Source organism: Callorhinus ursinus, unplaced genomic scaffold, assembly GCF_003265705.2.
Source record: "Callorhinus ursinus isolate GAN/ISIS: 27379988/994484 unplaced genomic scaffold, GSC_fseal_2.0 scaffold12, whole genome shotgun sequence".
In the NCBI taxonomy this organism is placed as follows: Eukaryota; Metazoa; Chordata; class Mammalia; order Carnivora; family Otariidae; genus Callorhinus; species Callorhinus ursinus.
In genome coordinates, this window is record NW_027397074.1 from 77,982,854 (window position 1) to 77,998,345 (window position 15,492).

The following is a 15,492-nucleotide window of genomic DNA, read 5'->3' on the forward strand; positions in this document are numbered from 1 at the left end:
GACCATTAAAGAACAACTCCCCATTCTCCCCCACCCCCACACTTTGCAACCACTATCCTATTTTCTGTTTCTATGAATTTGACTACTCTAGGTAACTCAAATAAGTGGAATAATACAGTATTTGTCTTTTTGTGACTCAAGATTCATCAATGCTGTACAATGTACCAGAATTTCCTTTTTAGAGTTAAATATTTCATTGTATGCATATATCACATTTTGTTTATTCATGCATCTGCTGATGGACATGGGTTGATTACACATTTTTGGTTATTATGAATAAAGATGCTATAAATATGGTGTATAAATAATCTCTTTGAAACCCTTCCAATTCATTTGGGTATATATTCAGAAGCAGAATTGTAGGATAATATGATAATTCTATTCTTAGTTTTTTGAGGAACCATCATACTGTTTTCCATAGTGGTCACACCATTTTATATTCCCACTAGCAATGCACAAGGGTCCCAATTTCTCTACATCCTTGCCAATGTGCTATTCATTCTTTCCTCTTTCCTTCTCTTTTTCTTTTCTTCCCTCCCTCCCTTTCTTTTTTTCTTTCTTGATAGTAGCTATTCTAATGGGTGTGAGGTGGTAGCTTATGTGGCTTTGATTTACATATTTCTAATGATTACTGTTGAGAATCTTTTCATGTGTTTGTTAGCCATCTGTATATCTTCCTTGGAGAAATATCTATTCAAGTTCTCTCCCCTTTTCTTAATCAGGTTGTTTAGGTTTTTTTGTTTTGTTTTGTTTTGTTTTTTAATTGAGTTGTATGAGTTTTTAAAAATACGTTCTAGGGACACCTGGGTGGCTCAGTCGTCAAGCATTTGTCTTTGGCTCAGGTCATGATCCCAGGGTCATGGCATCAAGCCCCACAACCGGCTCCCTGTTCGGCAGGAAGCCTGCTTCTCCCTCTCCCACTCCCCCTGCTTGTGTTTCCTTTCTCACTGTCTCTGTCAAAAAATAAATAAAATCTTTAAGAATAAATAAATAAAATACATTCTGAATATTAGCCCTTTATCACAGATATGACTTGCAAATATTTCCTCCCATTCTATAAGTTGTCTATTCACTCAGATGGTTATGTTTTTTTTTTTTTTTTTTAATTTATGTCAGAGAGAGAGAGACCACAAACAGGGGGAGTGGCAGGCAGAGCAAGCAGAGGAAGAAGCAGGCTCCCCACTGAGCAAGGAGCCTGATGAAGGACTCAATTCCAGGACCCTGGGATCATGACCTCAGCCAGAGGCAAACGTTTAACCGACTGAGCCACCCAGGCATCCTGATTTGTGTTCTTTGATTCACATAGTTTCTAGTTATCATATAGTCCTATTTCTCTATTTTTATGTATGTTGCCTGTGGCTTCTGGTGTCATATCTAAGAAACTACTGCCAAATCCAGTGTGGTGAGGCTCTTCCTCTATGTTTTATTCTAAGGGTTTTATAGTTTCAGCTCTTACATTTATATCTTTGATCCATTTTGAGAGAACTTTGCATATAATGTAAGGTAAGGGTCCAACTTCATTGTTTTGCATGTGCACATCCAGGTTTCCCAGCATCATTTGTTGAAGAGACTGTCCTTTTTGTGGTACCCTTGTTAGATCCCTTGACCATATACATAAGAATTTATTTCTGGACTCTATTTCACTGATCTATATGTCTCTATGTCTATGCCATTCTGTAGGTTTGTAGTAGTTTTGAGATCAGGAAGTGTGAGATGGAATTCCAACTTTTCTCTTTTCCTTAAGCCTCCACATTAAGTTCAGGATGGATTTTTCTATTTCTGCAAAAAATGCTGTTGGGATTTTAAAAGGAACTGTAGGGATCCTGGGTGGCTCAGTTGGTTAAGTGTCTACTTTCGGCTCAGGTCATGATCCCAGGGTCCTGGGATGGAGTCCCATATCGGACTCCCTTCTCAGTGGGGAGCCTGTTTCTCCCTCTCCTGCTCCCCTTGCTTCTGTGTGCTCTCTTTCTCTGTCAAATAAATAAATACAGTATTTTAAAAAGAGGAACTGTATTAAATAAAACTACCAAACTGTTTTACAAAGTGACTGTACCATTATACAGTCCCACCAGCAATGAATGAAAATTCCAGTTATTCCACATTCTCGCAAATAGTTGGTATGGCCTCTCTTTCATTTTAGCCATTCTAGTAGGTATAGGGGGTTATCCTTGTGCCTTTATTTTGCATTTCCCCAGTAACTAATGATGTTGAGCATCTTCTAGTGTATTTATCTACTATCTACATCTCTGGTGAAGTATCTGTTCAAATCTTTTGCTTATTTTTTGAGTTATTTGCTTTCGTATTATTAAGTTCTAAGAGCTCTTTGTATGCTCTGGATACATGTCTTGAATCAGGTGTATGTTTTGCAAAGACCAGTCTGTGGTTTGTCTTTTTATTCTCTTAACACTGTCTTTTGAAGAGTGTAAGTTTTTAATTTCAGTGAAGTCCAATTCATGAATATGTTACTTTTCATTCCTTCCTCTGTATTCAACTTTCTTTCTAAATTAATTTTTGGGTAGTTCCTTCCAGCAGAGCCTGGGAAAGGTAAATTCTCATCTGGAAAGGCCTTTATTGTACTTTCAACTCATACTTTATCTAAGCAACTTACAGACATTTCTCAGCATTCTGAGTACACTAGTCTATTGTCTTCTGGCTTCTATAGCTGTACAATGAAAATTTTTTGATAATCTAATTAAGAATTTTTTAAAGATAATTTTTCCCTGGTTTTAAAATACTATCCTTTCATTTTATTGTATCTAATAATTATATTGAAAATTATTTATACAATTTAGGGCCTTTGTTTCCTAAATCTTTAGATTTATATCTTTCACAAATGATAGCCATCATTTCTTTGAATTTTGCTCTACTCCTTTATTTCTAGTCTCACTTTCTGGAACTCCTCTGAGGCATATAATGAAACTGTTCATTCCATCTTTCATATCTCTTATCCTCTCTGTTACAGGTTTTTAATTTTTTTTTACTCTTTCCTTCTTTTAGAATTTACTAATTCTCCCTCTAATCTACTTTTTACCTCATCCACTTAGTTTTTTAAAATATTCTAATTTTTATTTAGCACTTCGATACTTCTTCTGTAACATGATGTAATTATTTGACATACTGAGGTTTTATTTAAAGTCACCTTGCTATGTCCTCAAATCAGTATCAATTTATATTTGTTAGGTTTTTTTACCTAGTGGCAACTATTTCTTTTGAACTTTCTATTTTTCCTTTGGTCTAAGTTGTTTGAATTTTTCCAACTCTATTAAGAAAAATTTCACTCACAGAAAATTAGAAGGAATGATACAATTAACATCCAAATCTCTCTACTTAGATTCTAAATTTTTTTCATATTTATTTTCTCTAACGTTTTGTTTTCCATCTTACCATTTGAAATGAAGTTTGACTGATTGAGAAAGGAGTCATAATAGTGGTTACTCTTGAAAGTGATTACTGAATTGGAATGGGTTTGGAGAACCTTTCTCAAGCGCTAGAAATGTTCAATATCTTGATTTCTGTGGCAGTTACATATGTAGAAGGTCACTCAGCTGTATACTTGAGATTTGTATACTTTAAGTTTTATTTCAAAAAAGAGGATGAAAAAAGTTGTAGGTGTCATGACAATTTATGCCTAAATGCCAAAAAAGGTATTTCCTAAGAATAAAGACATTCCTCTACATAGTTATGTTCCTGGTATCAGACTAGGAAAATTAGTAATTCCATAATATATTTAATCAACATTCAGCATTTCCCATCACAAAATGCCTTTTATAGCTCTTCCCCATTCTAGTCCCAAGTTAGGATCACACACTGCATTTGTTTACATCTCTTTAGTCTTGTTTAGTGTAGAATAATCTCCAATCTTTTTTGTCCTCTGTGACACTGAGTCCAGGCCATCCATCTCTCTTATAGAATGTCCAAATTCTGAACCTGTTTGTTTCTTCATGGCACTTAACTTTTTCCTTTATCCCCTGTGTTTCTTGTAAAATGGAAGGTTCAGAAGCTTAACAACAGAATTGTCTTTAGCTAGATAACTTCAGAGATGATAACAGTCATCCACTGAGTTTAAAATTTTAGGACCACCTAGAAGCTCTATTTGGTTCTTTCTTAGGAGTCCTGTTGTTCTTAAGTCTTCTAATGCACTGATAAGCTCTTTCCTTGTGTATTTTATAACATGGGATTTTGAGCTTATCAGTGGGCATTATCTATGTGGGTTCCATGAGCTCTAGATAGGCCAAAGAGATTCTGCATTTGCTTCTGCCTACTGCCTGACTGCTATTACCTCTCCAGGACCAGTTGTTGGGTTTAAAGTTCCTGGACAGCACCCATAAATATGAAGCCCACACCATGATGAGGACAGGCCTATAATTAAGAATTCAAGGGAAACATTAATCTTTATCTGGACTGCTGGTGAAGACAAACAAGTTTCATTGTTATTTACCTATGCTGAGTAGATATTTTCTTCTAGTTTACCCTTTTGCTGAAGGTAAAACCATTCAAAGGCTCAGCTTTATGTGAGGATCTGAGTTCCAACTACCCTTTGTGACACTGGCCAAAGGCCTAGTCTTGCATCCCCATACACTGACACTCGCATCCCTTTGTTGCACAAGGTGACAAACTGACCTCTCTGGAGGCCACTGTAGCACTTTTTCCAAGACAATCCAGAATTACTACTAATGCTGTGTGAGGGGAAAAAAAATTAAAACTACTTTGATTTCACTTGTATTTGGAAATGAAAAGGTTTTTTATTAATTTCAAAAATAACCATATACATTTTTAAAAAGTAGTGATGTATACAGGTGCATTATTATTAAAGCCAATGATAGTACTTGTTGCACTCAAGGATTACAGACCACCCATAAAACTGTGCAGATTTCCCTGCTTTAAATATTACTCACAGAGTAGTCTGTTCCATTGGTAATACTTACCATTAACAAAAGTTACGTAGACAGAGAAAAAATATCAAGCACACTAAAAATCCAACATTTGATAAAAAGTCCAAATAGGGATTTCTCAAGGGCAAAGAACAAAGCTGACCTGACATGTTAAACAACAAACAAGCTCAAGTCTTGAAATTCTTTTTGATTCTAAACTCGTACTTAGACTTGAGTGTGGTTCAAGTTTGGTAGATAGGTTATAAATGTTAAATTGGACACTAAACACAATACAATTTGTTCCAGTTAAGAAACACAGACAGTGGCACCAAATAATTATGTCTTTTTCACTCCTGTTTGAAATGGATGCTTCCATTTGCATGACCACGGAGTATGGAGTGGTAACATATTTCAGTTTCAACAACTACTATTTCTGAAAAACACAAAGAAAAAGCAATGATGACATTAAAAGCTGACTCACCACTGTCCTCTGTTTATTGGGCAAGAAGACTCTAACGATAGGTTTTTGTGGTGACTTGGGATTGCTCCGTGATACATCTGTGGGATTTTGAAAAACTGAAAGAGATGAAGGTAGCACTGAAAGGCTGGAAGAGGAAGAAGATGTAACAGTGTCCATTGATGCAGAGCTAGAAACAGAAAAATCAGTTCCATTCCCCAGGGATTCCAATAACTGTTGTTCTCGCTGTTGGAGGGCATCTAGCTTGCTGGTGTATTCTTCATAGGCCTATAAAATAAAGCAGACTTATGTTGAAGCTGGACTTTTTCCTGACAGTAACAAAAGGAAACAAGAAATTTAAGTTTGGTTATAATCTCTTTATAATCTAGCTAATAGGGTTTTAAGTTAGAAGTTACAAAATAAATGCTAAAAGCACTGTAAATTAATACTTATACTTTTAAATTGATAAATCTTTTGTGATAAGATACTACACTGCACTGAGAAACTGACAAAAACATAAATGTCTAGAATAGCCATGAACGTTAATTTAAAAATACAGTATTTAGAATGTTCTGGTCATATTGCAGTTTACCTTCCAAACCACTTATCTAACATAAAATAAAATACTATATACTACATCAAGGGTAAGTACAATCTCTATTAAAAATTTATTTTTTTCCAGAAAACATGTAGGCATATAAAGTGTCATACCTTTCTCCCCTCCAAAGAACAGAAAGAGAGGTTGAAAAGGAGATGAGGTCTTAAAAGAGATTTGTCAAAAAATAAGACTCAGGTATAGTGTCAGATCTCACCATTACTTAAAAGATGTATAACTGCCAGCTTCTTTCTGAAATAGCTATTAGTTAAAATGCTTTATTCTCCTCACTATGGGTCTCTGACGATCCCATCAAATACTGCTTAGAGAACAAAATTTTATCTGAAAAGGTGGTTTACAACCTGCAGTCAAGAAATTCTGGGGCCATTATCCATCATGGTTTCTTTCTACAAGTTTCAATTGACTAAAGCTATAAAGTCAAATGACCATGTAAGATATCATATTCTAAAAGTAACAAAATTTTGAAAACAGGGGGGCCTGGGTGGCTCAGTTGTTAAGTGTCTGCTTTTGGCTCAGGTCATGATCCCAAGGTCCTGGGATCGAGCCCCACATGGGGCTCCCTGCTCAGCAGGAAGCCTGTTTCTCCCTCTCCCACTCCCCCTTCTTATGTTCCCTCTCTCGCTGTCTCTCTCTCTTCTGTGAAATAAATACATAAAATCTTAAAAAAAAATTTGCAAACAGAGTAATTTTGAAAGTGAAGAGATGGAATGAATTGGAATATATATGTCCATGGTTCTTTAAGGCAGTGGTAATCACTCTCCCCCACACCATAGGACACCATTTCTGTCCACCACCATACATAGAGGCAGTAGCTACATTTATAAAAGCCTACAAGGGGGAATCATAGATTTTAAAATGGCATTTCCTATCACTCAAAGAGTTTATTATTGGGCTGCAGAGAAGTAGGTGGATGTATTTTCATTTGTTTAAGTGCTGTACATGAGAAATAAACAAAGAACTTTTTTTTTAAAGATTTTATTTATTTAATTGACAGAGAGAGACACACACATACAGCGAGAGCAGGAACACAAGCAGTGGGAGCGGGAGAGGGGGAAGCAGGCCTCCTGCCGAGCAGGAAGCCCGATGCGGGGCTCGATCCCAGGACCCTGGGATCATGACCTGAGCCGAAGGCAGAATGAGGAGGGAAAGGGCCTTAAAATGTTAGCACTTAGATGGAGTTAAGTGGGGAGAAGAGAGTACTGTGTACAGGAGAAATTCTGCCATAAAATAAAGAGGTAGGAAATTTTGGGGCGCCTGGGTAGCTCAGTCAGTTAAGTGTCCAACTCTTGATTTCGGCTCAGGTCATGATCTCAGAGTCCTGGGATTGAGCCCTGTGTCAGGCTCCATACTCAGTGCGCAGTCTGCTGGTTCCTCTCTTTCTGCTCCTCTCCCCCCACCTCCTGCTCTCAAATAAAATCTTAAAAGAAAAAGAGGTATGGAATTTCAAGGCATAGAGGGAAAACTACAGACGAGTATAGCTGAATGCTATTTAATATCTGGGACATAGCAAGGGATCAATATATGCTTGTGGTATTTAAATGCAAAACAGCAACACAGGGAAGCAAATAATAAGACTGGAAAAGTGGGTAAGGGACCAGCTTGCAGAGGGTGTATATACCATGCTATGAAGCCTGAATTTTATTCCACAAGCAAGGGAGAAATTTTATTTCAATAAAGACCACTGCACTTGCTATGCTAGACCTTAAAATGTAATTGCAGAAAAAAGGAGGAATAATACTAAACTGAGCCACTGAGGTTAAGGGCCTAAAGTACATCAAAATGCCCTCTCCTTTAGCCTGCTAGCTACCCTACCCTGATTCTGGAAATGTTTCATAGCATTTCAGGGCATTATAACCAAATCAATTCAAAATTTTCTAAGCTGTATTTTGATTTAGTTTTCAGTTCTAAGATCTAATTACTTAAGGGCATCTCTTTCAATATGATCCACTTTTTAAGCCTAATTTAAAATCAGTCAATTAAGGAGCACCTGGGTAGCTCAGTTGGTTAAGTGTCCACTCTTGATTTCTGCTCAGGTCAAGGATTTCCACTCAGGATTCTCTTTCCCTCTCCCTTTGCCCCCTCCCCCCACACTCATGCCCTCTCCCTCTCTCAAAAAAAAAAAAAAACCAGTCAATTAATATATAGTGAACATACATGTGCCTCGCACTGTTTGGGCCTCAAACTACAAAAATAAAGACGGATACAATTCCTACCCTTAGAAGAACATATACATGCCGTCTAAGATATAAAAATTACCTCCTGCATAGATCAAATCGTATTTACTATCATCTGGACAAGTACATTTACTACACAAAATTAGCCTTAGGAAAAGTAATGCATGTAAAAAATAAACTCTCAGAATGTTATTTATCAAAATGTTAGTCTTAATTTTTGAAAGGATACTGTTCCCTCTATTGGGGATTACAAACTATTTCACTGCATTATCAACAGCTCTTCCTTTCCGTTCTTATTCCACCTCCCTCCATCCTCACAGGTGAAATCTATCAAGGCACTTGTACCTGGCGTGGCTCATTTCTTCCCATTATTCTTGCTGCATTCAGTGTGGATTACTCTTTCAACACTCCTGTCTTGAAGTTCTCTAAATCTCTTATCTCTAAAGGTATTTATCTTCACTCTACCTTTCAGATCCACTAGTTCCAAATGATGACAAGATTTCAAATTGTAACTTCCTTTGTCCCTGAGCACACCTTCTTAAGTTTCCATCTCACTACATTAATCTGTTCATGAGCAACATTAACCCCTTCAAGTTTCTTAGATTTGGGCATTCACTGTCTTAATTCCCCTACTTTGTGACTCACCATTTCAATAATGCCACTAGTAACATCTCTGATTCTCTGGCTAATTCTTATTCTTTTACCAACTTGTCTGTCAAATACAAATATTGAGTAAACCCTACCATTTAATTATTCCATTCTTTCTCTCAGGTTACTACACACTGCTGAAGAAGGTAGTAGTAAGACAAAGCCAATTAGTTCCATCATCAATTCATGGAAGTAAGTCCTTCACACTACTACCTGAAAAATTTTACTTATTTTAAATATCATCATACTACGTTTTTCACAATACTTACTCCAACCTTTTCTATGCTGCTTTGGTTCCTTACTTTCATCCCTCAATGTTTAATTCACTCAGAAAAAAGCATTAACTTCAAATTTACACTAAAGATCAAAGCCATTAAATAAGAGCTTCCTCTTCTTTTCTTTGTCTAAGCAATTCTCCACACCTTTCCCCATCCCTCTTCTGTTCTCAATTTAGTGTTGGCACTGAGTGTTTAGGGCCTCAGGCCCTGGTACACTGTAATCCCCATTTTCTCTTACGTCTTCCAACCTTTTCCTCTGTTTCCTTACAAAGCAAATGTGAACACGTCTTCCCACATAAATGCACACCTCAGCTACCACTACTGCCATCAACAAAATTCTTGTCGTTCTTCAAGATGTTGCAGATCTAGATACTTTTTCAGGATGCAGCTTTCCCAAAACCCTGTTCTTTCTCATCAAAATCCTACTTATTTTTCGAGGCGCCTGGGTGGCTCAGTCAGTTAAGCGTCAAGACTCCTGGTTTTGGATCAGGTCATGATCTCATGGCTCTTGGGATTGAGCCCCATGTCAGGCTCCGCGCTCAGAGGGGAGTCTACTTGCGGATTCTCTCCCTCTGCCCCTCCCCCCACTCACACTCTCTCGCAAGCTCTCTCTCAAATAAAGAAACAGTAAATCTTAAAAAAAAAAATCCTACTTATTTTTCAAAGTCCAATTCAAAGCTCTGCTTGATAAAACCCAAGGGGTATTCTTTGTCTTCACCTCCTTTAGAATATTATCACGTTCTTCTTTATATGACTATTTCGTTCTTATTTATGAAGAAATTTTGTGAGGATTAAATGAGATAATACAAATAAAAGAAGCTATTACAGAGACTACCATATAGCAAAAGCCCAATAAATATTCTTATTAGTAATAATAAGTAGAACTAGTAATTCTTGTTATGATTACTACTGTTATCACTATATTACTTAGCTGAGTTTTTAAGATGACTCTACTAAATTATAAGCTAGTTGAAGGCACAGATCATGTCAAACGTTTCCAAATTAAATAAAAGAGTACAGGGGCATCTGGGTGGCTCAGAGGGTTAAGCGTCAGACTCCTGATTTCAGCTCAGGTCCTGATCTCAGTGTTGTGAGACAGTCCTGTGTCGGGTTCCATGCTCGGTGTGGAGACTACTTAAGATTCTCTCTCCCTCTCTCTCTATCCCTCATGCCCAAACCTGCTCCTGCTCTCTAAAATAATAATAATTATTATTATAATAAAATTAAATAAGTAAAAGAATACAAGAACACTTAATATCATTAAGATAACAATATTCCCCCAAACTGATCTATGGATTCACTGCAATCTTTATCAAAATCCCAGTGGCTTTTCTGCAGAAATGGGCAAGCTGATCTTAAAATTCTTATGTAAGTGCAGGGTACTCAGAATACCCAAAATAATCTTGAAAAAGAACAAAGTTGGAGGATTTAATTTCTTCATTTCAAAAGTTACAATAAAGCTACAGTAATCAAGACATGTATATTGGAATAAGGATACACACACAGAACAACACAATAGAAATGAGAGTCCAGAAACAAAGCCTTACATTTATGGCTAACCGATTTTCGACAATGGTGCTGGTACCACTGAATATCTACATGCAGAAGAATAAAGTCAGACTACTACCTAACATTATATTCAAAAATTAACTCAAAATGGATCAACCATACACATAAAATTAACAGCTAAAACTACAAAGCTCTTAGAAGAAAACACAGGAGTAAATCATCATGATGCCAGATCAGGCAATAATTTCTTGATGTAATACACTAAAAGCACAACAACCAAAGAAAAAATAGAAAAACTACACTTCTCAAAATTAAAACTTTTGTACTTCAAAAGACACTGCCAAAAGAATGAAAAATAAATCCCACAGAATAGGAGAAAATATTTACAAATCATATCTGATAAAGTTCTATTATCTAGAATATACAAAGAACTCTCACAACTCAACAATAACCCAGTTTAAAAAATGGGCAAAAAATATGAATTGATATTTTTCCCAAGAAGATACAGAAATAGCTAACAAGCACATGAAAAAGATGCTTAAAGGATGGCTGGGTGGCTCAGTCTGTTAAGTGTCTGCCTTCGGCTCAGGTCATGATCCCAGGGTCCTGGGATCAAGTCCCACATCAGGCTTCCTGCTCAGGAGGAAGTCTGCTTCTCCCTCTACCTGCTGCTCCCCCTGCTTGCGCTCTCTCTCTGACAAATCTTAAAAAAAAAAAAAAAGATGCTTAACATCTTTCGTTATCAGGGAACTGCAAACCAAAACCACAATGGGATACCGGTTCACAACTACTAGCATGACTATTCAAAAAACAAACAAACAAATTTAAAAAAATGAAGCAAAATAATTGTTGGTACTGATGTGGAGAAAGTTAAACCCTCATACACTTCTGGTGGGAATGTAAAATGAAGCAGCCACCTTGGAATAGTCTGGTAGTTCCTCAAAGAGTTAAAACACTGAGTTACTACAGGACACAGCAATTCCATCCCTAGGCATATAACCAAGACAACTGAAAACATATGTTACACAAAAACTTATATACTAATGTTCATAATACCTTTATTCATGACAGCCAAAAAGAAGAAACCCAAATGTCCAACAACTGATAAATGGATAAACAAAATCTGTATATCCATATGATGGAATAAAAAGGAATGAATGCTACACTGAATGCTACATGCTACAACATGGATGAATTTTGAAAACATTATGCTAAGTGAAAGCAGCCTGTCACAAAATGCCACATCACGTATGATCCCATTACATACATGAATTATCCAAAAAGGCAAATCTATAGAAATACAAAGCAGATCAGTGGTTGCCAGGGGCTGAAGGGAATGACTGCTAACGGGTAAAGGGTTTCTTTTTCTAGTATTTTGGAATTAGTGATGGAATTGATGATGATTGCACAACTTTGTGCATATACTAAAAAACCACTGAGTGGTACACTTTAAAATAAAAATCCTACAGTATGTGAATCATTTCTCAATTAAGAATGGAAGGAAAACTATCTATGGATCTACTTTAAACAAATGGGAAAAAGCAGTGAAATAAAATTATTCTTTTAAAGATTTTATTTAAGAGAGAGAGAGATCGATCACAGGCAGAGGGGGAGAAGCAGACTCTCTGCTGAGCAGGGCACCAAACCTGGGACTCAATCCCAGGGCCCCGGGATCATGACCAGAGCCAAAGATGCTTACCCAAATGAGCCACCTAGGCACCCTAAATTTTTTCTTATCATTAGCTCATTAAATTTATTCTTACTAAACTTCATCTTACAAGACACAATGAAATCCTGCAGACTACCGAAAAATGGTATTTAATGAACCGCTCTGCATTCCACAGGAAGCACCTTGCTTCCAGTATTTTCATTTGTTTTAACAAAATTTCTCTGCATTATCCTGGATTCTACACAGACTAAAGATCAAAAAGGCAGCATCATAATAATGATATAGCAGTTAAGAGCAGAATCTGAATTCAGAATGTCTAGATTCAAAGTTTGACTATACCATTTACTAATTGTGTAGCCTTAACCATGTTATTAAACTTCTCTGTGCCTGAGTTTCTTCATCTTTATAAAATGAAAATGAGAATAGGAAGTATAACTGATAGGGTAGGTTGAGGATTAAATGATCTACTATATGCCTGGAACAGTGTCTGGTACATAGCAAGTACTCAATAAATGTTAGGAGCTCCTACAGTTATCATCTGTCTGTCTGCAGGGAACCCTAGCACATATGTAAATTCTGTGGTAGCTAGGACTCAGTGTGTAACACTATATAAGTAGGGTAATTCCAGAAACACCATTCCTTCACTTCTGGAATCCAATATATATCAGGTCCAAAAAGAAGAATCTACTACTAGAAGAGCATCTAGCATTATATCTTAAACACAGAAGTCATTCAAGTAATTTGTTGGATGAGTGAAGAGAGAAAAATTGGGAGAAAAAGAAAAAATTCTGGGAAATAACTTATCTTTTCTTCCTCTGGATGATTATTTAAAAAGGGAATCAAAGATTAAAAAGACAAATTTGAAATTCTTTACAGTACTACAGCTCATTTCACTATAGTTATCATCAAGGGAATCAACAGAATTTTAATTATTATTCATGTCAGTAAGAGAAAATCTAGAAAAACGTAAAAGTTTTAAAATAAATTAGTACAAGGAAAAAAGAAAAGAGGATTTCTGATGGTGACAGAACCTAATTCACTCTGTTCTGCTACAAGGAAGAGATGCAGGGATAGGTAAAGATGTTTCCTGTGGAAACATCAAACATATAGGAAACATTATGTCCTATGTTGAAATGGTATGAATTGAAATAACCAGCCTAACTCCTACTTATCAGTCTCAAACCAATCTGAAGCCAAATTGCGAACACTGGAAAAACTTCACTTTTTAGCCTCTTATTTCAAGAAATGTAAACACAGTCCTGGTGTAGGGATATATGTGACCCCATCCCACTCGATGAGATGTAAAGGAAAAGACTTGTAGGGGATTTGGAGGGAATAATTTCTTTAAGAGCTCAGTACACAAGAGAGCCTCTGTGATCCCGGCATCGTGTTTTGAGGTGTCCTATGAGAACACACAGATCTGTTGCAGTCATGACCGAAAAGCCAAAAGGACTGTAGAGATCCACCCCAGCATGTGACAACTTTGAGATGTAGAACCAATGTTAAAATAATTTACCTCCATGCTTCTTGTTATAGGAAGGGAAAATAAAACTCCTATTTGTTTGGGCAACTTGTGATTGCTTTTTATTTTTCTATAGCTAAAAGCATTTGTAATGTTTATAGATCTCCTAGATTTATTCTCTAATTTTTCTCATCTTTCCTCTAATATTTTCCATCTGTGTTTTTATTCTGCTTTCTAGAGATTTTCTTACTTTATAACATTTATTTATATGCAGAGACATATACACATATATTTACATTTTCTGCTGAACTTTTATACTATTTTAATTATTTTAATACCAAGAGCTCTTTCTTGTGCTCCATTAAGACTTCTGTTTTAGAACAGCCATGAAACAAGAACAGACTGTCTTATCTCTGATGTTAATTATAGTTATTTTCAGGTTTTCATCTTCACTGCAGTGTTTCTGAGTTTCTTTTGGCCATTTTTGCTATTATCTTTCCTGTTATAAGCTTTCTTCCAATATCCGCTTATTCTTAGCTATCCATTTATATTTAAGACTTAAGAGCTTTTAAGATGTGAATACTACCCAAGCATCTATGAAGTCAATGTAATCCCTATCAAAATCCCAATGTGTTTCAGAAACAGAAAAATCTACCCTGAAGTTCTTATGAAATCTCAAAGGATACTGAATAGCCAAAACAATCCTGAAAAGGAAAACAAAGCTGGAGGTCTCACAATTCCTGATTTCAAAACTTATTACAAAGCTACAGTAATCAAACGGGTATAGTATAAAATGGCATAACATTGGACATAAACACTGGTGGAAAAGAAAAGAGCCCAGAAATTAATTCTCACATACATGGTCAAATGATTTTTGACAAGGGCACATGTCAAACTTTCTATACAAAGGACAGTCTTCTCAACAAATGGGGCTGGGAAAACTGGATATACACCTGCAAAAGACTGAAGCTGAACTCTTACCTTATACCATACAGAAAAATTAACTCAAAATCGATCAAAGACCTCAACATAAGGGCTAAAGCTGTAATTATGTATCTTAGAAGACAAGAGAAAAAAAGCTTCATGACACTGGATCTGATAATGATTTCTTGGATATGACACCAAAAGCACAGGCAATAAGAGGAAAAATAGGTAAGTTAGACGTCATCAAAATAAAAAAAAACTGCACAAAACATAATAAACAGAGTGAAAAGGGAACCTGTGGATTAGAAGAAAATATTTGCAAATCGTGTATCTAATTAGGACTGATACTCAGAATATATAAATAACTCCTACAACTCAACAACAAAATAAACAACCCAATTAAAAATGGGTGAGACTTAAATAGACATTCCTCCACAGAAGAAACACGAATGGCCAATAAGCACATGAAAAGATGCTCAACATCATTAGTCATCAGGGAAATACAAATCAAAACCACAAGATACCACTTCACACTCATTAGGATGGCCATTACACACACACACACACACACACACACACACACACACACACGGAAAGAGAAAGTGTTGGCAAGGATGTGGAGTAATGGGAGCTCCTGTGTATTGCTAACAGGAATGAAAAAGGCAGCTGCTGTGGAACACCAGTACGGCAATTCTTTAAAAAATTAAACATAGAATTACCACATGATTCGGTAATTCCACTTCTGGGTATATAGTCAAAAGGAGTAAAATCAGCATTACTCATGATAACAAAAAGGTAAAAACGACCAACCACTGATGGTATCCATTGATAGATGAACGGATAAACAAAATGTACAATATTATTTAGCCTTAATTAGCAAAGAA

General features: G+C 36.3%; 1 protein-coding gene across 9 annotated transcripts in view; it reads right to left on the reverse strand.

Annotated features, from left to right (window-relative positions):
- BRAF (B-Raf proto-oncogene, serine/threonine kinase) overlaps positions 1-15,492 on the reverse strand; it is a 180,814-nt gene that overhangs the window by 73,624 nt on the left and 91,698 nt on the right. For all 9 annotated transcript variants that reach the window (XM_073899288.1, XM_025854724.2, XM_073899291.1 and 6 more), the window contains one exon: positions 5,353-5,616. In XM_073899288.1, coding sequence (XP_073755389.1) covers positions 5,353-5,616 — 264 coding nt within the window. The remainder of the gene's footprint in view (positions 1-5,352; positions 5,617-15,492) is intronic.